The sequence below is a fragment of the Delphinapterus leucas genome, chromosome 6 (genome assembly GCF_059928025.1).
Source record: "Delphinapterus leucas isolate spDelLeu-1000000601 "Yukka" chromosome 6, BTC_Dleu_Yukka2, whole genome shotgun sequence".
NCBI lineage: Eukaryota > Metazoa > Chordata > Mammalia > Artiodactyla > Monodontidae > Delphinapterus > Delphinapterus leucas.
Window position 1 is genome coordinate 61539132 of NC_143134.1, and position 23367 is coordinate 61562498.

The 23367-nt window shown below is 36.0% G+C and overlaps 1 protein-coding gene across 6 annotated transcripts in view; it reads left to right on the top strand.

The window, feature by feature from the left end:
* NFIB (nuclear factor I B) overlaps nt 1-23367 on the top strand; it is a 229066-nt gene that overhangs the window by 119251 nt on the left and 86448 nt on the right. For all 6 annotated transcript variants that reach the window (XM_089913215.1, XM_089913217.1, XM_022573744.3 and 3 more), the window contains exon 3: nt 13580-13633. In XM_089913215.1, coding sequence (XP_089769341.1) covers nt 13580-13633 — 54 coding nt within the window. The remainder of the gene's footprint in view (nt 1-13579; nt 13634-23367) is intronic.

Sequence of the window (23367 nt, forward strand, 5' to 3'; positions counted from 1 at the left end):
AATAAACAGTGATTTTCAGTTGATACCCTCTCCATATGATGTTTGGTGGTAACTATCACAAACCAGGGCACTAATGTTTGAGAAACATGAAAATAAAACTTTCGGGATGGGGGGGTGGGAAAGTTCAAAATGACTGAGAGGAAACACAGGGTCGTGGTATTATAGTGCAGTGCTGGCAACTGAGTACACCCACCAAGCACTGGTGCCGTCCTGTTAAAGTCTCATCAGAAAAAGGTGGCACCATGTGAATTGATGCTTTATGTTTTCTGCAATGTCACTTCCCTCTAGTGGGGTGTTATCTATCACACTGTAAAATATCAAGCATATCCATACTGCTTGCATTTGTGATTGTAAAGTTTTAGTATTGTGAGTTCACATACTTCCCTTTACACACAAACATGAACATTTTTGTTATCTCCTATTTGTGGAGTGTTCTAGTAAAGTACCATAGATTATGCAGTTCCGATTGAAGAAAATGCCTCTGTCTATTCTTATTTTATGAATTTTCCAATGTGAAAATGCTAGACGTCAAGTGAGTGAACTATTTCCTAGAGAAAAAAGAGTAATGCTGAAATTATTTCTCTTTTCAAATATATATTATTCTTAGGTTGATATATGTTGGTCTATATTTAAGACAACTTTTTTATTATCTCCACATGATATTGTTAGATATTCAGATAATTGATAAGCAACTCAAAGTTGTTTATGAGATAGAAATAAATGTACAACGTTCTATAAAAATAGTCAGGCTCATAACTTGATCCAGTCAAGGAGCAGACAGTCATATTTGTAGGAAAATCGCATACACAAGGAAAAACCCCGGTATCATGTTAATTGTTAAAAGTTGGATGGAAAGACTAAGTCTGAGTAGGTAAAAAGAAGAAATAGTAAACGTGGGTGGGTGGGTGGGTATGAATAGCAGAGGATCTGCTGGAAGAGATGGATTTAGAGCTTGGCATTGAAAATCTGATTAATTAAATTAATCTTTTTTAACGCTGATTATCTTTGCCAACATCGTGCATCATAAAACACCTTGGGGTATGGCGTTTTGTACTGCGTACTGAGCGGTGACAGTGCTTTGTCACCTTTTTAATGAAAATCATAACAATGACTTGAAATTTCTTAATATTCTACATGGATTACGTTTAGTCCACCACCTCTAACTCTGTTACCTGACATCTATTTTAGAGTGATGAATATGTCAAAATGTATCCATGAGGATCCAGAAAAATAGAGCTCCTACCCGAGTCCACTAGAAAGAATTACCAAGGGGAGACCAATTACAATGATGTTAGAACAGGTAAAAACCCAAAGGGCCAGTGAGGCAACCCAGACATTAGCATCTGTAGGAACCTACTACTGCAGCTAAGGCTGGAGGTAAGGGGAGGAGGTGGTGTTGCCAGAGCCCTTGGAGACCACAGGGAGAGAGGCCCACCCTGTGGAATCTAGAACACAAAGGAGACAGCCATTGCTTGGAGATACCTGTTAAAGTAGAGAGAAGAGAAGAAAACACCTCCCTTTCTCCTGCCTTCCCACTCTCCAAGTTCCACAACTCCCACCAGAGCCTCCCATTGGATGGCTCTAATTTGAAGCCAGTTGTTAACAAGCTGGGAAATGTAGCTTGCAGGAACAGAGTGAGGGATGTCTTGGAGGACAAATTGTCACTACATGACAATTCTGATTTTGGAGATGGGGTGGGGGGAATGGAATTGAGGTAAGGTTCAAAGCATTAATTTTGTGGGAGGGATTAAGTTTGCAGGATATTATCCAAAGCCTTATCATACTAGTTTTTCTCACTGGCATTGAGTTACTACATTTCTTTTTTATCCTACCGGAAAATTGAGTTTATGTTTTTTCATCAAGAGTATTATTAGATGCTTTTGAAAATTCTCCATGAATGATCTTGTTGGTTAATTTTCAATTGTTAACATACTGTAAATGTCAGGAAGTGTTCGATCTTCTCTAATTAGAGCCAGTCTTTAGAACCCAAAACAACAGGTGACAGGCTCAATTGTTCTGATGGCAATTGGTAGCTCTGACAAAAAATTATAATCACCCTCTCTTTCTCCATCTTTTGGAGGTATCAGGAATGGACCAGGAGAAGTTCAACTGCCCTTGTAATCAAGCATTGTGTACAACTTGGAAATAATGATGTGGTTTCTTGGTTCTTTTGTGATTTTGAGGGGGAGGTTGGGTATGCACCATAGCTTGTAGTTTGTTGTTTGACTGGAAGGCAATGTCATTTTTGAAATGGCAACATAATAAACAATTTGGAAAATTGAACATTAGCCATGTGTAATGTTATGTGCAATGGAAATAATCCTTGTGAGCATGGGAGATGAGTCTACAGTGAAGAACTTGACGTTGGTCTGTGTTAAAATTTTGTCACATCTGGAAGGCATTTGATGTATAAAATTACATAGGTTTGATACCGTTCAGGGTTAAGACATACGGATGGGGCATAATGCAGAAACTTGTTCTTTTTCATACTCTTTAGGTATAGCTTAGAGATTTTTGAATCATAAGGAGTCCATTTGAATCTCCATTAAAGATAAACTGAGTAAAATGACAAAATGGAAGGAATTTTGAGCACAAGGTTCACAGCTCCGTGCTCTTATACTCTCGATTCCCTTCTTTAAAGTGGATTAAGCAAGTGGGCATGCCTCTCATCATTTTTTCTCGTTTTCCAAATAACCATAGTAATGGACAGTCGATTCCATAGTAGGCTGCTATAATAGGCTTTTTATTATTCTTGTTTAAAGTTACCTGTATTTTTAACTTTCCTCTTAAAATGATCATTTGAAAAAATACTGCCCCATAGAATTATAACAAATCTTCATATTTCTGTTGAGTTACAAACTTTTCAGAGTTCTTTCAAACATATCATTCCACTTATTAGAATAATCCTGACCCTTCTCTTGAAAAAAAGAAGGAAACGTCATGTTCATTAGCCATTTTTTGGTTTTTATTTTACCAGTAAAATTGAGTTACTTTCCTCTCATGCACAGTTTTCATTTGCAGGAGGAAGTTACTATCTCCTCATTTGTTTCCTCATTTTATCCTTTAAAAAAATTTTCACATGATATACTATTCAAGTAGTTTTATTCCTGGTAAATTAGCTTTTGTCCAGAAACCATGAGGACAGAAGTTCTTTGAACCACTTATCAAGGAACTGTTAGGACATTTAATACCATTATCTGCCACATCAGTAAGCTTCCTGTTTCATCAAGTGACTTCTCTGATTTTTTTCCCTCCAATATTATGATAAAATTATTTTATAAACAAAAGCAGTCATGAACGTCTGACGTACAAATCTACTTGACCATGGTAGAAATATATTATCTCTATCTTACTCTATTACTCTTCTATGTATTATACACCTTTGATTAAATACATACATTTATTTTTATATGAATACATCATCATAGACTTAAGAGCCGTGATTTAATAATAAAGCAAGGGCGACTTATTAATGACATACAACTAGTAGGGTATGTAAAAAACCCACTGATTTCTTTTCTCTAAGCTCATATCATGATTTCAACATTTTAATGATTTGGCGAAGTATCTTTTTACCTTAAATAATGGAGAAATCTGTTGAGGTAAATCATTTCTTTTTAAGAACACATGCCAATGAATAAATGAGCACAGGAAAAAATAAGGATATGACTTTTTGGTCACTGACTGAATCAGTTGCTAAATTTATATTTGTAGAGAGTTCACAGACACTTAAAAATAGACTATATGTAGGTAATAACCAAACAAGTAAAACTTATGATTGGCATTACTGCCAATTTAATTATAATTTCAGAAAGATGAAAAGTATTTTAAGTGATATCAGCCATCAAGGTATTGTTCACTGTAAAGAGTGGTCCTTTATTCAGCAGATATAAACGCCAGGCAGTGAATAAGGCTAACATGTATCTTGACCCATGAATTTTACACTCCAACAGGAAACCTGTACACTAATGCAGAACTTTAATTACCTGCGTTGTTAGTGTTTTCAAGGGGAAGTATACAGTGAAAACGGAGGAGGACTAACTAGGAGGGTTTTTCTTTGGTGGGGGTGGGTGGGTGTGAGTGTGGGAAATTAAACCTTAAAGCATATTAAAACAAATCTTAGCCTTTCCGCACAAATATTTGTGCATATTTTCACTGTTGTATAAAGTTATTTTTTTCCTCTTATTCCTGTTGGAAATGACTAAGGCCAAAAACTCCTACCTTTTCTTATTCGGTTTTAAGTGATTGGGCAAGATACAAACTGATTCAGGCATGAAGTGGTTTGCTTAGGGTCAGAGCACAAGTGTTGGCAGTTACTGAATGGAACCCAGGAGTTCTGACTCTCCAGACAGTTGTGAGAAAACACGTCCTGCTCCCTGAGAAGAAAGATTGCCAACAAAATATTAGAAAGTCTTATGTCTGGTTTTAATCTAGATAAACAATATTGTATTACGTTTTGGGGAAATACAAAAAACCAACATAGCACAGAAGGGCCACGTACACCCAGAATGTGCTAGGTGTAGGACTTAGAATAATGCCTGAAGACCCCAGGACAAAATAAAGCAGATAAGTAAGTTACTGTACCAGGCAGTGTAATTAGTGCTGTTCAGGATTTCGGTGGTAAAAGAGCATTTATTTTCCCCTGCTTTCCTTTTAAGAGAAAATTTCAGACCGATAGGATCACAAATGTTGCATTTCGTTTATGTTGAAATTTTGCATTGATTTTTCAACTTGCCTCCACAATTATGCTCTTGAGTCTGATGACATTCTGGTTTTCATTTTCAGATTCATATTTCACCAGCATTCTCTTTGCACTACATACCTTGCTATAAAATGCAGGTTTCGTGGTTTCCAAGGGAAAAAAAAAATTATATTACATAGTATGGCTGAAATCCACAATGTCTCCCAGATGGGAAAGACAGAACATTCATCTCATCTTTTCCTCCTGGATCTGGTGGGGTTTTGGAAAGGACTTCATTGTTTTCATGTGGCAGAATGCATTGGCAAATTGTTTTTTAAAGTACGTAGTGGCGTGTTCATCTCATATTATAAGATATGGGCAGCATTGAGGAAAGATTATAAATCTTACAACTCTCCTCAGAAACTTAAAATACAGCTGGAAATGTTTTGCTTCCAACAAACATGCAATCTTCATAAAACTGGAAAAGAAATGTTTTGAATAAATAATGTTTTGGTTTATTTCTCTCTAGTGCTAGATCTATTTTTTTAGTCAAAATCATGCCATAAAACTCCTCCTTCTTCTACGCTAACACCCTTGCCTCTGTATTTATATTTTGCTGGTGCATCTAAGTTTTTTTTTCATTTTTAAAGTATGCCAGATTGCTTTGCCTTGTTTTTAAAGATAGAAAACTGGATTTGCTTCCAGGGACTCTTTCCCTAACTAGGCCAGTTTAAAAACTAAACAGGGATTGAGTCAGTTAATTAATTTAAATGAGATTACAAATCAAAAACATATTACGCAATCTTGATTTAATTACCACATTTTATTTACTTAATTGAAAACACACTGTAGAAAGTTTGCAATCTTGACAATGACCAGTATGGTATCTTTACATTCTAAAGGCTAACGGCTTCAAAAACAAGAAGTTTAGACGATCCTGGTTGTGACCTTTGGTTTACTCAATCCCTGGATCAGTAAAGAGTCATTGAACTTAATCTGAGGCCAGAAAGGTCAGATACGATTATCCCTGCTTTCATTTGCGGGGGTTTGGTGCTAGTTAATGAAGCAATACAAACCTCTGGTCAGACATGTTGGCAGGTTTCACATTTTTTGTGCAGGGGTCTTCCCATTTGCATTGGTGAATAGTCCCCTGGCATGAACAGATATGCTCTCAAATGGGTGTGGGATTTTCTCTTTTTCCCTGAAATTTCAGTGCCCTATGGTTTTGGCTAATTCCTTGTGAACAAATTTTGTTCTTGAGCCCAAACAAATCCTTATTTTAATCCTTGCGATATGATGCTTTGAACTTAATGCTCCTGTTAAGCAGAAAAAGGTGGCTCTTTAAAAGAAAGTTTAATAATAGAACTAGTAGAATGTGTAGGGATAAGAAATAGAGGGTATAGTACCTGTCTACTCTCTTGTTCTGTATTTTTCTTTGGTTAAATAAGTTACTTTATCTGTAAGGAGCCTCAGTATAGCAACCTCTTTTAAATCTCTGAGTTTTGCTGTATAGAAGATATATTTTAAAATCCATGTTAACCAATAAAAAGGGAGACCTGAAGGTATGGGTCTTCAGATGGCAAATAATATGGATTAAAAAGCATGATTGAAAATATGTAAGAAACCATGTCTCCCAAATATTATTTTGGTTCTGTCAGAAGTATTCAGAGAGGTTTAATGTCTCTTCCTGCTCAGAACCGGGTTTAGGGGAATGGATACAGACTCAGCAAAAATATGTCAAGGACTCCATTAACCAAGTGACAGAGTTAACGCTTCCCATGGATAGCTAGTTAGCCAAGTTTTGCAGAGGAGTGGCTGCCATATAACGTAATCTCCTGTTGAGAAGGGACAGATAGACGAAGCAGAGAAGGAGAGAATGAGCATTTTCCCGCACATTTACATGCTTATGAGAGATAAGAATGTGCTTAGTTTTCCCAGATTCTTTCTTTGTGTTACTCTCAACCATTTAGGAGCAGAAGAAGGAAGTATTGTAAAACTTTAGTTTTGTGGCATCCCAATTGATGAAACAGTCCTCCATTAAAACTGAAGCTGTATAGATCTTTAACGTGCTGCAGAAAAAATACGGCAAATTATGTAATTGGAATTGTGATTACATAAACCTAACTCACTATAACTCCCAGGGAAATCAGTCCTTGTAGAAAGTAAACTGCCAAGAAGGAGGCAGGACATTTTGCACAGACGGAGAGGGAGATTCGTCTGAGAAGAATAGTTTTCTCCTCTCTCCTTGAAAAAGGTGGATGTTTTTGTCTTAACTTTGTGTTTCCCTGTTATAAAGTGCATGGGTTTGTATCCCTTCTTTCAGGTTTTTGTTTGTCTCTTACATTGGCTTTTCTCTTTCTTAAGTGATTCTTTCTGGCATACTATATACTTAATTTGTAAAAATATGCTATTTTAGTATGTCAGTAGTTAATAATGTTTTGGAGAGAAAGAAGGGGACTATTCTAAGCCTCTAGAAAACTCTCATGGTATCTTTAGTTGACAATGGGCTATTTCTTTACCTGCTTAAAGCCAAGGAATATGACAAAGGGGCCCTTTATCACATGATGACTAATTTTAGTTCTAGCAAGAGGCTATCTGTAGGTTAACAGGTTACAGTGTGGGTTTCATTTACTCTTCTGATATCCCTTGATATAAAAGCTATATTGTTACAGAGTCATAGAGTTTTAGAGCCAGAAGGGACCTGACAGGTTACCTTGTACAATCCCTTCTTTGCACCAGAATGATTATAAATAAAAATGATGCCTCTCAAATTTTTTTTTTTTTAATAAATAAAAATCATGCCTCTCAAGTCATGGTATCAGAGAAGAAAATGAATTCCTGGAATGTGTCATTTTTGGGTAGAAAGACAGCTTATATATAAGGGTCATCAAAAGCTTCTTGGCCTCTTGCTTGCAAACTAGTGGCCTGCTCCCTGGACCTCCCCTGACAAGCATCTCCTCCCTTTGTAGGAGAGAGCCAAACCTTAATTTCTGACTTGAAATAGTGCCTCTTATCTACCCCCTCCCATTTCCAAATATTCCTTCAGAAATTCAGGGAAGCAGAACTGAGCCTTACATAAGGCTGGGAGACCCACTCTGGGAATTGTGTCTCTATCCCCTTTCCTTGTCACAAAAGTTTGTCTACTTGATTTTCTTTTCCACTGGATAATTTCTTAAGGATTTATTTATTTATTTATTTAAAATTGAGGTATAGTTGATTTACAGTGTTTCAGGTATGCAGCAGAATGATTCCGTTATACATATATATATATACGTATATATTCTTTCTCAGATTCCTTTACATTATAGGTTATTACAAGATTTTGAATATAGTTCCCTGTGCTATACACTAGGTCCTCACTGGTTATCTATTTTATACATAGTAGTGTTTATCTGTTAATCCCAAACTCCTAATTTATCTCTCTCCCCCTTTCCCCTTTGGTAACCATAGTTTGTTTTCTATGTCTGTGAGTCTATTTCTGTTTTATAAATAAGTTCATTTTTATCATTTATTTTTAGATGTTTCTGCACAGAGGCAGCATGCCTAGTGTTTCTTCCTTTTTTTCTAGTCTTTCTTCTTTGTGCACTTCCGTAGTTTATAGACCAATTGTTTTCTATTCATTTGACTTAAACAAGTGTGTCAGGTGCTATACCAAAGATTAGGGCCATAAGGCTAAGTAGGGCAGTATCCCTGCCCTCATATAGTTCAGAATCTAAAAGGGATGACCTCAACATGGAGGACTTTAGGGAGAAAAAAGACGGACACTGCGTGCAAAGACTCAGGGGCATCAAATGGAGGTGACACACATGGAACTGAAAGGCTAATGTATGACCCAGGTGTTGGTAGGGGCCAGATCAAAGTGCCTTGAATGACATCCTAAAATTTTGGAGTTTTTTTCTGTATGTATTGGGACTCATGTAAGAGTTTTAGCAGGGAAGAAGCTTGATCAGTTTTAGGTTTTGAAGAAATCGCCTTGTTAGTAGAGAGGAATATGTACTAGCAAGATGTGGGATCTGTTTATTTTTCAAGACCCTGTTCCTAAGGTCACCTCCCTCTGATATCTTTTATGACATGCCCTTGCCCAGCCATCATAGGAAGAACTAATTATTTCCTCTCGCTATGTACTCATTTATAGCACCTATCACAGTGTATTTTTTTAAAAATTTGTACATTTCTGTCTGAGCAAGCCCTGAGCTTCTAGATAGCATAGAAGGTATATTCTTTTTAAAACAATATGTTAAAGCTCATTATTGTAAATTAAATGGAAATTTAATACACATTTATGGAGAACCTAATATGTTCCAAACGTTAGTAACTGGAATACAGAACGTACTTCATAAATCTTATTCTCACTTAATTGAAACTTACATGAATGACCTTCAAAAAACCTTTCATAGTTGTGATGATCCAACCACATCAGTTAATTGAGTTCATCCCCCTCCACATCCCTCCCCCCAAGCATGTTAGTACTTAATACAAACATTTAACAGGTCAGTATTTATTTATTATCTTATATGTTTAACAGACATTTCATTGGACTTCCATTAGATTATCAGTAGAACATTAGAATTTCCTCGATTTAGCAATGAAAATCCAAACTAAATTTTTTAGAGTTGGCCTCTTTCTAAAGCATCAATTAGTGTATAGACTTCAATGATAATAATAATTATTTCCAACTTCAGTTAAAAAGACTAGCTAAAGGTTTTTTTTAATTTCTGAAGAAGGTTTTGAATATATTGGTAAATGGTGGGAAGGAGGAGGGAGATTAGGGGAAGATAAAGTTCCCAGAAATCTTTAATTGAGTGAAAGGTCATTTGGACTTGCATGATTTTAAGATTGCATCATAACCACTCAAGAGGCAGTGTGTCTGAATGGGTGGCCCATGTAGAGAACACGTTTTAATAGTTGCCTTGTAACTTTGTACAAGCCATTTAGATCACTTAAGTATCCCAGGATCTTCCATAAAATTGTGTCATTAGAGAAACTTGGTTACTCCTTAGGTAAAGTTTAGATATTAGAAGAGCCATGAAAGGTTGGCTACTTTTCAAAAAGGAGTGGATGGAAAGATTGAAGGAAAGTTAATAAGGACCATGTAAGGATGAGAACCTTTACTTATTCCTAGAGAATCTTTAACCTGGGGGAGGAAGGAATTGATTGAGTTTTAAAAGCATTAATTTAGAAATGGTTTCATTAACTCTTCTGTTTCCTAGAAGAAATATAATATGTTTAATTCACACTTTTAAAACACAAAGGATGGAAAATATGCAAAATGTATTTCAATCCTACTTTCTGTCCAGTCAGGTCAGAAAGAGACAGACAAAGAAATGTAGAAGTTATAGAATGAGATCAGGGAAGAGAAAATAAAATGTGGGGGGAATGACAGAGGACTGGTTTAGGTCTGCTGCCTTCAAGACCCCTTCCCCTCCTTTTTTCTCCACTGCATCAAAATCTTTCTAGCCTCAAGACTGAGTGTGCTGGGCACCTCGCAGTCCCATTCTTACCGCCCTCCTTCTTCAAAGACTTCAGTCTTCTAGAAGGTAATTTTCGTCACATGGCTGGTATCTCCTGGCTTTTGAGCATGACAGCTCCCTGAGAGCCTCGAAATGGCAGCAGTGCCTTCCTCCCTTTTGGGGAGGGTGGGACTAAAGCACTTACAGAGAAATTCAAGAGGGCACATACTCATCCGTCTTCAGTTGATTCACCACGGACAATTTTAGATGCTCACACTGGGATGGACAAATTTGGTCATATCCCTTTTCTCCCTTTCTTCCTGAGAGTCAGTCCGTTAAAAATATTAGTCATTTTTTGAATGTGTCTTTTCTGTTTAATAATAGCTTTCATTTATTGATTGTGTAAGATGTGTCTGACCAGTACTTGACGTTTTATATAGTAAAATCTTTGCAATGACTCTATAAGGTAGGTAGTATTACATTTAAAGATCAGAACTCCAAGGCCCTAAGAGTTAAGTAATTTTGTATAAGATCACATTACTAGTGAGGGACAGAGCCGGGATTCGCTGTAACATATGAAGTACACACTCGTACACATGACTTGAGCAAATGATGGAAGCAGTTAAAGAAAACCTTTGGGTACAGAGTAATTTGACCTAGGTGGTGAATTGGAAGGGTTTTAGATGTGGTCTAAGTAATTCTTTCTCTGAAGTTCACCACAATAACAGTTCATTTTTGGTTTCTCTGCCCACTGTGACTCCCTGGTTACTTCCTTTTCCAGCAGTTGGAATGAAGTGACCGATATAAGGTGACATAAGAGTTAAAAGTAGATTAGAGTGTTAGAATTTACAGTTGGAAAAGTAAGTGTTCTTTTGCTTGTTCCTTGAGGGGGCCTCTTCTGTGTATTGGGGATCCAGTATATGCTGTTTACTGCATGAGAGGGCACAGACGTTGGACTACGAGGGAAAATAAATCTGTCATGTGTGCCAGTAAATGCCAGATTATTTTAGAAAGTGGAATTATTATTATTAAAAGCAAGTGTATGCCTCAAATTTAGGGTCTACTTTAGCTTTCCCTCAAATGTTTGTGAGTTATTTTTCAGAAATTACATTTTTTTTTCAGTTGAAGAAGTTGGTCTGCAGTTGTTGGAAATAGGGGAAAAGGGTAATTTGAAGCAGAAAAAAATTAGGGTTTTCCAGATGGGATGTTGTGGTAATGGGGTGTCATTGTTCTAACTGAATACTTTCTCAGGAATGGAAGAGACATGTTTCTTTACTGGATCCAAATTTCAGCAACAAGATGTTGGGAAAGGATTTTGTGGTTCTGTTTTGAAGTTGATTTAACTAAAAATACTAAGGCTCACCTAGAGTGTACAGCTCGTGTCCTCTGATGACAACCCTAATTTACCTCATGTTGTGTCATCATGAAGGTGTCATTAGCCACCATGCGGGATCAATATCTAGACCTCCATAAATGTGAAGTAGCTTTACAGGGAAAAATAAAATATGGGGAGGCTCTGGTCAGTGGGTACACACTGCATAAATAGGAACTTCTCAAAATGTTAAGAGTCACTTGAGAAATTAAGCTGGAATGTCATGTCAATTCTGGGGGACATTTGTCAGAGGAACTCAAGGCAAAAATAGCTGAGGTTATAGCAAAATCATATAATTTTTCTTTTTTTATGTAACTGTCATACTCCATGCCTGGAAAGTAGCCAGTATTGGGCCATCTTTTATGGGAATAAAGAAAGAGAAGGATTGATCTCCTAAGTTATAAGTCACTGAGTCTTGCCTCAATTCCAGAAAAACTAATAGAATCCATGGGAGATGAGACAAACCTTTTGGAGAGTACCTAACTCTCTTTGACTATCTGTAGAAGACTCTAGCCAGAACTGAGATTGCAGGAGTAGTCCTGACCGGTTTCTTTTCCATTTGGGGAAATAAGAAATAAATTGGAGGATAATGTGGGAATCATTAAATATATTCACTGAGATTTTATAAAAACTGTCCTAGGACAAACAAAAAAAAAAAAAGGAAAGAAAAGAAAAAAGACAAGGAAATGGGATGAAGGGGCACAGTTCCGATCTCAGTATTAAATCTAGTTAGCAGGCATGAGGCAAAGGGCAGAAATAAATAACGAAGTTTTATACAGAAAGAAGTCAACAGAATGTCCTTGCAGTTAATAGTAGAAGCAGCAGTTGCAGTATGTTAATAACTTGAGTGGAAGAGCAGAATAACCCTGCTGAAAAAACCAGCATAAGATTTTTCTGCTTAAATAAGACTGGATCCTGTCTTTGGTATAATGGCCAGGTTTCAGGAAAGAGACTTGTCTGTGGCCGCCTATGAAATTTTGTTGAAATTCACTATCAAGCTCAAAATTGCCTTTTCTAGGCAAGCAAAGAAAGCTGCTGAATCTGAACCATCCAGCCCAGTGCATTCACAGCCGTGAACAGCACACTGAGGAAAACACAAAAGAAGTAGACAGAATCATGCAGTTTAGTTGGGGAGACAAAACTTAAATACTAGAACCAATAAAAGAAGATTACAAAGCAACTTTGCAAGTAAGTGTATAATAATAGGGCGCAAATGACACAGATAAATGCAGAGGGGACATGGAGGAAAGGGGAGTGAGCAAAACGCAACAGTGTCAGGTTAGTTAGGAAAGGCATGTTTAACAGTACTGTAGCTTCCATGTTCCTTTCTGTAGCAGCGATGAAGAACAATGTGGGATACGAAATTCAGATATTCTGCATTGATCTCTTCCTCCTTATCTGCCGAGTCTGTCCGTCTATCACAGATGGAAATTAAATTGATCCAACAATTTGCTCTCCACAAAGCCGTGATGGTTTCTACCTAGTAATTTATGCTTTTCTTGGTGTTTGCAAATCGATTGCTATCATGGGATGCAGTCAAACCTGGGCCTGGATCCAGTAGGTTTGGGGGATTATTGGAGTGGATATGTGTGTATGCGATTGAAATCCCGGAAAAACGGACTCTAGCTTCTATGTATTTTTACTCATTGAATAAAAACATTTTCAGGTTTTTTTTAAAAAGTATGTTTAATTACACTCAGATTGCATTTTTAGGGAATGTATCTGCTTTATTTCCTACTGCTCCTGACGGGCCCAGCCTTCAAACCACCTTTAGTGGCTTCGTCGCCAGACCTTTTGTTTTAAAAAAGCCTTGCCCTACCCCACAAATATTAGAGATCGCTACTTTTTTCCTCTCGAAAAAAAAAAAAAAAAAAAAAAAATATATATATATATATAGATGTTCTTCTAGTTTAATAAATAAAACATTGCTCCTGAAAGGCTTAGGAAAGTATACTTTATTCAAACACTCGACTTCATTGTTCTACGTTAAAAAAAATTTTTTTAAGTCCTTCTGAGGATTGTGAAATTCTTTCAAAACAAATTAAAAAGAAAACATTTTCTGTGATTTCTTTACAGATTCTGGACAATCAGGAAGTCCAAGCCACAATGATCCTGCCAAGAATCCTCCAGGTAAATATGTGTTCCAGGACGTTTGCAATCTGACATTGTTGGAGAACAAAGGTACCACTGTATAGATAAACACCCCGTAATTGGTCAGCTGCCTATTTTGTTCTGGCAGGCAGGTATGATCAGGACAAGATGTGATTCTTTTTAGGCCCTTCACAGTGGCACATACTTCCACATTGGCGTCATCAGTATGTACCTAATCACTAATGTTTTACTCTTTGTTGGTGTTTCTTTGAAAATGAATATGCATGTATTTTATAGCTGTATATCTTTCAGGTGCTAAAAGTCACTGTTGTTTGAAAAGCCAAAAAACCTCCTAATCTTTCTTTTAAAATGCACAAGAAAAAGTATAATTTTTCATACTCTTATTATAGTTTATCAAATCTCATTACTTTAAAAAGTAGGTTGTGGTGGTAGTGGTTATGTCTTCATGCGGGATTTTTGCAAATGAGTTTTTATTCCATAATGTTTTTAATGGGATTCCCAGAATCAGGAAATAATGAAAGTAAGACTTTTCCTTTAGTGTAATGTATGTCGAATACTCTCTTTATTTTCACAAGTTGTTCCAGATCTGAAAATGGCTTTTATAAGAAACCATACTGTCTTCATGGTTTTGTTTTTCCTAAAGCTGAAGATATAGAATTTTGACGTTGATTTAGGAGTAGTATCTCTTCTCATGAGATAAAAACTAGTGCAAAGAAGAATTTCTAATATTTTAATCTCATAAAAATTTTAATTATATCTGTGACTTTAGTAAAAGAATGCTCTAAGAATAACCTAACAAAAACAAAACAAACAGGTAAAAAAATTCAAACTAACCACATATAACCTCCACCTCCAAAATGATCTCATTTGGCTTTTCATTGAAAATAGACCCCCAAATTTACAAAAGGTAATCATAAAAGTTTCCACAGGTAGACTTAGTTTTAGGTCCTTAATTGCTTGGTCTTCCTGTCATAATACTTTGCTAATGTGAGGCTGAAGAACCCTCAAAACTACAAGAAAATATGTCAGAGCATTCTTGCTTTAAAATGATGTTAGAACGATATAACAAGTAAATATGTAAGTAAAAATGCAAAGTCAAAACAGAATATATTTTTTTCTTTCTGAGTCTTGCCTATATTTTGTTCTCTATTTTTATCTTCGAAAAAATTTTTCCAACTGCATATTAACTTATTCTGTATTGTACAAAATCAGATTGTATGACAAAAGTAGTATATCCTTCAAAGATAAAATATTCTAATTAAGTATAGATATAAAATGTATACTAAGTTGATTTTTCTTTACTTTCATCAAAGTCATTTAATATGACTAAAAATTGGTAGCAAAACATTGAAAAAACTGAAAAATTTTAAATGTAACTTCCAGTTAAATTGATTATTTTATTTTTTGTGTGGATGGGGCCAAGAAAGCAAGCTATTTAGAATATAATAAAATTTGTCAGAAATTTTCTGAAGTTGAGAAAATTTATTCGCTTATAATGTCTTCAACTTTACTAAAATTTCTTCTTTTTAGTTATTAATGTTTTCTCTGTGTAGCATGATAACCAAAAGTGAATTGTACCCAAACATTTTTTAAAAGCTTCTTCACTCATTTTATAAAGAACTGGCAGGGAGGGGGACCTTTATTAGAAAAAGAGTTGATAAGCATTGTTAAGTCAGACTAAACAAAGGATATGCTCTTTGCATTTGAATGACAGCTTGGTTTGAAATTAATAAAGCTGTTATTGTTTGAAATGCATTTCTGAACATGTACGGAAAGAATCATACTCACTTAAAATGTTCTCTACTTGAGCTGAATGAATAATCTCTGAATAGTTATATAATGACAGAATATGATTTTTCAATATTTGTTGAGAAGCTTGGTTAAATTTTCTTTACTACATTCAGTGTAGCACCTATTAATTTATCTGCTTACATATAATATGGGTAGCAGAAACAATCAAGATAAAGCATCTCTATTATTTTCCCTCTTAAATTTTCCTTGGAAATCAAACCTTTTGTGAACTACATCTGAAAACTGGAACGTTGTAGGTAAATGTATATTATGATTAGTTGAATATTATGTACTTGTAAATTGTACATTGGTTACCAGTTTTTCAGAGATAGAATATAATGAAACATAAAATATCAAAATTAAGTGGAATAAAATTAGAATTTTCTTTGATGATTCAGAAGCATTCCATCGTTTTAATATGCTTTGTGTATCATTATATTATGGACTTAACCTTAGAGATTATGAAGGAATTCTGTTTGATGGAAGTAAGAGTTTGTTCTGTAATAACTTGACATAAATCAAACCACTAGAAATATTGAATAGTATCTAACTGGAAATGCAAAAAATCATAACTTATTAAGGTTTTCGTTTTGCGGTCAATTGGGATAAATTATACTTATTATTAAAAGCTCTTTTCATAAGTATAAGCATGTTTGGTATTTTTAGAGCATAATTTATCTCTTGGAGCCTCTTTTCATCTCTGTTTTCTGGCTTTGGCTGAAATGTGAAATCTCTGAATTACCGTATCAAGAAGGCATGATACATTTACAGGCAAATTCAGTCTACTACCATGAGCAATGAAACAGTCGAATCACTTTGCTGTTTGTATTGTTATAACAAAGAGAAAGTAAACTTTTGAAAAAGATTGCCTTGAGTTCCAGCTCTTTCTTGTCACTGGTAGTTTTCCACTGGGAGATGTGCAACCCCTGGACATTGCCACCATCTACTTCTGTGTTTATTTCATAACAGCTTGGGAAGAGATGGCAAAAATTCAAGCCCTTTTGGAGGTAAAGGCCCTTTGAAATCAGTTTACCACTGTTGACATGAAGGTGGGATCACATCCAGTCATTCTATAAGTACAGATGCATGGGTCTCCCACAAACTGGGCATCCCTCTGGCTTGGGTTTTCTCCAGCATCAGACATGACTATCTGATTCAGAAGAACTTCTGAAGGGTGACCTTAAGGTTCTTCAGACTGTAGTATGGAGTCTACAGATAGGCCTTTAGTTTTTAATTTGTGTTTCCTGATTGGGATTTGTACTTAGTTAGCAAGCTAATCACATGCATTTGAACAAAAGCGACACATTTTTGGGGAGGAAGAATATTTGCTACTTATTTTTAAAAGCACTTAAGTAGGTTTATTTTACTATTTTAAAAGCACTTAAATAGTCTTTGCAGTATTCCCTTATACTATTTCGTGATTTAATTTTTTGTATTTATTCTTTGTTACATAGTGGGGATGGGCACCATACTCTTTTCTGGGCTAAGGTGTCCAAAAAGTCTGACTTTGTCCAAGGACATGATATTGTTATTTTGGTCAAGAACCACTAGGCTACTTCATTTTTTGTATGATGCACATTTCTCTTATTTATGTTGGGGTCAAAAGTTATATGTTTATATCTAGATACTTCTTTCTGAACAGTAAATTAATCCCTTCTAAGCAGTAGAGCTGCAAGAGTCCTCTTTCAACTATAGCAAACAACTGTTGTGGACCAAAGGAGAGCAAACCATTAATTTAAGAACTTAGACACAGACCTAATTTTATTTACAATGGTTAAAACCTCTACTTTCGCTTTTAGAAGATGTGTGTGATTGGATTATAATCTTTTGAAATGAACTTTGACTTGCTATATTATTTCGTGTCTCTACATCCCTTGGGCTATGAACTTTTAGACTTCCCAATCTTAATCAGTTACCTAATGCTGGAGTGGTTGATATCCAAGGAAAACAAGGCAATCTAGAAGTTTGATTTTGCCTCTAAGCCAGCTAGAAGTGGATGCCTCTTCTTGGAGTTCAGGAAGACTGTAGGTTTGTGGGGAGCTCTCTCTTGGCTGGAAATATAACAAAGAAACATTGAATCTTAGGACACTTTGCAAATTCTGTGATGAAAACTTCTGAAGCATTCCAAGTATCATTAACCAGAGCTTTCTGACCTAGAATGACATGGACTTATCCTACTTTTCTTTTTTGCAAAATTTGTAGGATGCTTGTGCTGTTTTGTGGGGCAGCTTTTGTGTATAGTGGGGCAAAACCTCTGGGGACCATTAAGATCATATATTGGGTAAATGTCAAATAAGCCACCTTATATCCTACCTGGAGCAAAAATGGAATTACATAAATAATTGAATAAGTTAAATAAGGTGTATCAACTATAGCAATATGCTCATCTTACATTTAAGATATTATTTTAATTTATATTTATATATATTCCATATATAAGAGAGATCATACAGTATTTGCCTTTCTCTAACTTATTTCACTTTAGCATAATGCCCTCAAGGTCCATCCATGTTGTCACAAATGGCAAGATTTTGTTCTTTTTATTTATTTATTTATTTTCTGCTGTACACGGGCCTCTCACTGCTGTGGCCTCTCCCGTTGCGGAGCACAGGCTCCAGATGCGCAGGCTCAACGGCCATGGCTCACAGGCCCAGCTGCTCCGCGGCATGTGGGATCTTCCTGGACCGGGGCACAAATCTGCGTCCCCTGCATCGGCAGGCAGACTCTCAACCACTACGCCACTAGAGAAGCCCAAGATTTTGTTCTTTTTTATGGCTGAATAATATTCCATTGTATGTATGTACCACCTACATACCACAATTTCTTTATCCATTTACCCATCAGTGGACACTTAGGTTGTTTCCATTTGTTGGCTATTGTAAATAATGCTGTAAAGAACATGGGGGTGCATATATCTTTTGGAATTTGTGTTTTCATTTTCTTTGGATAAATACTCAGACATGGAATCTGTGGATCATGTGCTAGTTCTATTTTTAATTTTTTGAGTAACTTCCATTCTCTTTTCCATAGTGGCTGCACCAATTTACATTCCCACCAACAGAGCACAAGGGTTTCCTTTTCTCTGTAACCTCTCCAACACTTGTTATTTCTAGTCTTTTTGATAATAGCCATTCTAACAAGTGTAAGGTGATAGCTCATTGTGGTTTCAATTTGCATTTCCCTGGTGAGTAAAGATGTAGAGCATATTTTTATGTACCTGCGTTGGCCATCTGTATGTCTTCTTTGGAAAACATCTATTCGGATCTGCCCATTTTTAAAATCAGATTGTTTGATTTTTTGCTGTTGAGTTGTATGAGTTCTTTATGTATTTTCGATATTAGCTCCTTACCTGATATATGATTTACAAATATTTTCTCCCATTCAGTAAGTTGCCTTTTCATTCTGTTGATAGTTTCCTTTGTTATGCAGAGCTTTTTAGTTTGATGTAGTCCCACTTGTTTATGTTTCTTTTGTTGTTGTTGCTTTTGGTGTCAGATTTTAAAAAATCATTACCAAGGTCTATGTCAAGGAGCTTACTGTGTTTCTCCTAGAAGGTTTATGGTTTCAGGTTTTACATTCAAGTCTTTAATCCATTTGGAGTTAATTTTTGAGTACAATAAGATAGTGGTCCAGTTTCATTTTTTTGCATCTGGCTGCTGTCCAATTTTTCCAACACCATTTATTGAAGAGACTGTCCTTTTCCCATTGTATATTCTTGGCTCCTTTGTTAAAAATTAATTGACCATATATGTGTGGGTTTATTTCTGGGTTCTCTATTCTGTTGCATTGATCTGTATGTCTGTGTTATGTTAATACCACACTCTTTTAATTACTATAGCTTTGTAATATAGTTTGAAATCAGGGAGCGATGCCTCCTGCTTTGTTCTTCTTTCTCAAGACTGCTTTGGCTATTAGGGATCTCTTTTTGTTCCATATAAATTTTATAACTTCTATTTCTGTGAAAAATGCCATTGGAGTTTTTTTTTTTGCGTTACGCGGGCCTCTCACTGTTGTGGCCTCTTCCGTTGCGGAGCACAGGCTCTGGACGTGCAGGCTTAGCAGCCATGGCTCACGGGCCTAGCCGCTCCATGGCATATGGGATCTTCCCAGACCGGGGCACAAACCCACGTCCCCTACATCAGCAGGTGGACTCTCAACCACTGTGCCACCAGGGAAGCCCACCATTGCAGTTTTGATAGGAATTGCATAGAATCTGTATATTGCTTTGGGTGGTATGGACATTTTAACAATATTATTTATCATAATCCATAAGCACAGAATATCTTGCCATTAATTTGTGTCTTCTTCAATTTCTTTCATTAACGTCTTGTAGTTTTCAATATACAGTTCTTTCAACTCCTTAGTTAAATTTATTCCTAGATATTTTATTCTTTTTGATGTAATTGTAAATGTGATTGTTTTCTTATTTCTTAATTTCTTTATCTTTTAGGTCATTATTAATGTATGGAAATGCAACAGAGTTTTGAGTATTGATTTTATGTCCTGTAACTTATTTATTAGTTCTAACAGTTTTCTGATGGAGTTTTAGGGTTTTCCATATAAAATATCATGTTATCCGCAAATAGTGCCAGTTTTGCTTCTTCCTTTACAGTTTGGATGCCTTTTATTTCTTTTTTTTTTTCTTCTTCTTCTTTTCCTAATTGCTCTGGCTAGGACTTCCAGTACTATGTTGAGTAAAACTGGAGAGAGTGGGAATCCTAGTCTAGTTCATGATCTTGGAGGAAAAGGTTTCAGCTTTTCCATTGAGTGTGATGTTAGCTGTTGGATTGCATATATGGTCTTTATTATGTTGAGGTACATTTTCTCTGTACCCACTTTGTTGAGAGTTTTCATCATGAATGGATGTTGAATTTTGTCAAAAATTTTTTTTCGCATCTATTGAGATGATCAAATAATTTTTATGCTTCATTCCTTAATGTAGTATATCATCTGTGGTTATTGAACCATCCTTGCACCACTGGAATAAATCCTACTTGATCATGGTGTATGATCCTCTTAACGTATTGTTGAATTTGCTTTGCTGATACTTTGTTGAGGATTTTTGCATCTATGTACATGAGGGATATTGGCCTATAATTTTTGTTGTTATTGCTGTTCCTGTGACATCCTTATCTGGTTTTGGTACCAAGGTAATGCTAACCTCATAACGTGACTTTGGACATACTTTTGATTTTTTTAGAAGAGTTTGAGAAGGATTGTATTGATTCTTCTTTGAATATGTGGTAGGTTAACTGCATTCAGGTAGGAATGCTGATCATGATAGATTTGATTTTCTACAGATTCTGTTCTGGTGTCTTGTTTGGGCACTACCAAAGAAAGTCATTCGTCATTTCGGGCTGCACTTTAAATCTACACCTGTGAAGTTTCCTGCTGTTCATCTAGATCTGCACATGGCGGATGCTGGGCTATACCTTGGGTGATCCATCACCTTGCACCTAAAGGCTGGGCTGATTGTCCCAATGTTGTGTGGATTTGCAAGAAGAGCTGACAGTCTTGCCTGTCCCCGTTTTCCAATCTAGATTCTTGTAGGCATCTCCTGACAAAGGTACTTAATGATAGCTCTGTTAGAAATTTCTTTTTTTTTTAACATCTTTTTGTAAAAATAATTAATTAATTAATTAATTTTTGGCTGCATTGGGTCTTCGTTGCTGTGCGTGGGCTTCTCATTGTGGTGGCTTCTCTTATTGTGGAGCATGGGCTTTAGGCGTGTGGACTTCAGTAGTTGTGGCTCGCGGGCTGTAGAGCGCAGGCTCAGTAGTTGTGGCACATGGACTTCGTTGCTCCGTGGCATGTGGGATCCTCCTGTACCAGGGTTTGAACCTGTGTCTCCTGCATTGGCAGGCAGATTCTTAACCACTGCGTCACCAGGGAAGCTCTGTTAGAAATTTCTCAACAAGGAAATACATGTCCAAAAAAATTTCACTGGTGAAGCGGTCTGTTCCTGGACTTTTGTTTCTTTGGGAGGTTTTGGATTACTGATTAAATATCCTTACTAGTAATTGGTCTGTTCAGAATTTCTATTTCATCACAATTCACTCTTGGTAGGTTGTATGTTTCTAGGAATTTGTCCATTTCCTCTAGGTTGTTCAATTTGCTAGAGTATAATTGTTCATTGTAATCTCTTATGATACTTTGTGTGGTACCAGGTGTAATGTCTCCTCTTCCATTTCTGATTTTATTTATTTAAGGCATCTATCTTTTTTTCTTGGTAAGTCTAGATAAAAGTTTATCAATTTTGTTTATCTTTTCAGAGAACCAGCTCTTAATTTTATTGACCTTTTCTATTATCATTTTAGTCTCTATTTCATTTATTTCTGCTCTAATCTTTGTTTTTTCTTCCTTCTACTAACTTTGGGCTTTGGTTGTTGTTTTTTCTAGTTCCTTGAGTATATATTTAGGTTGTTCATTTTAGATTTTTCTTGTTTCTTGAGATAGACTTTTGTCACAATAACTTTCCTCTTAGAACTGCTTTTGCTGAATCCCATAAAATTTGGTGTGTTCCATTTCCATTTTCATTTGTCTCAAGGTATTTTTTAATTTCTCTTTTGATTTTTCCTTTGACCCGTAATAGTATCTATTAACTATAATAATATGCTGGTCTTGCATTTAAGAAAATTTTTAAATCAAACAAATTTTGAGGTTGATTTCTCCCCTACTCTACTTTATAGATACTGAGATTGAAGCTACCAAATGGTTGTCATGAAACTAATGAAAACCAACCAAATAATTATGAAGAAAACTAGCGTCTGCAGTTGTGGTCATTATCTGCAGGGATCACTGGGGCCTACGTTTGTTTGACTTTTCACTTTGTTTTTGTCAAAATTTAGCATTTGGGACAAACGGTACTCTCTAATAGTTACAGAAATAATACAACATTTTTCTCTGCTATTTGCGTATGAAGGCAGATATATTTGTATAGGCCCTGCATGACCTCAGAGAGCATGTTTTATCTTAGAATATCGTGTTCAAGGTCAAAGAAAGGGGAAAATTCACTCTGACTTTTTCTTTTATAACAGTCCATTCACTCCTCAGTTAATAAGTTCATGCCCACTCATTCTCATATCCTTATTTATCATATCCACCAGAATCAACTTTTTTTATGGGGGGTAATGCACTATTTCATGATACTTGATTCTAAACTTCGGCTCTTTACAATATGCAATAGACTATAAACAGGCTTTCTATTCATAAAAGTAGAAATAGAAAGACAGTAAAAGGATGGGTTAACTGTGGTAAGACCTGACATCATATTGGGTTGGCCCAAAAGTTCATTTGGGTTTTTCATAAGATGTTATGGAAAAAGCCAAACAAACTTTTGGGCCAACACAATAGGTAAAGCTTTTAAGTAATTTGAGAATGAAGTCCATGGGAGTCAGTACAAAAATCAAAGGATTTTTTTCCTAATAGATTTTGTTTCAGAGACATTTTTCTTCTTTATCCTCTAACTTTTTTGAAGACATCACATTAGTAAAGTTCTTAAATGTTCAAATTTAGGATGGAACTCAGAGTAAAGGAAATGAGTTTTGTTAGCAGATTAATCTTAAAAGGTCCAGGAGGCAATAGTCCTCAGCTACTTATTTTTGCAGGTTGCATTATGGCTGCTCATGTGTAACTCACTCCTCAAAAGTTGATCTACATCGCAGTTGGCACCATGCCCAGCCTCTACAATGGGTCCAGTCTGATCACTTGTAATATTAGTTTTGGGGGGAAAAGAAAGACAATTTAGGAATATTTTATAAGGACATGAAAGAAGCGGATTTATCTATATCGCCCCAATTATCCACCCTGTTAGGCCATGAATACTACTAATTGAGTGCCAACTGGTTGCTGAGCTCAGAATTAAATACTACATTCCAGGAGACAGGGCGTGGATTGATTCAGCTCTATATGAGTAGAGACAGCCATTTGTCCTCCACCATTCCACACCAAGAACAATAAAC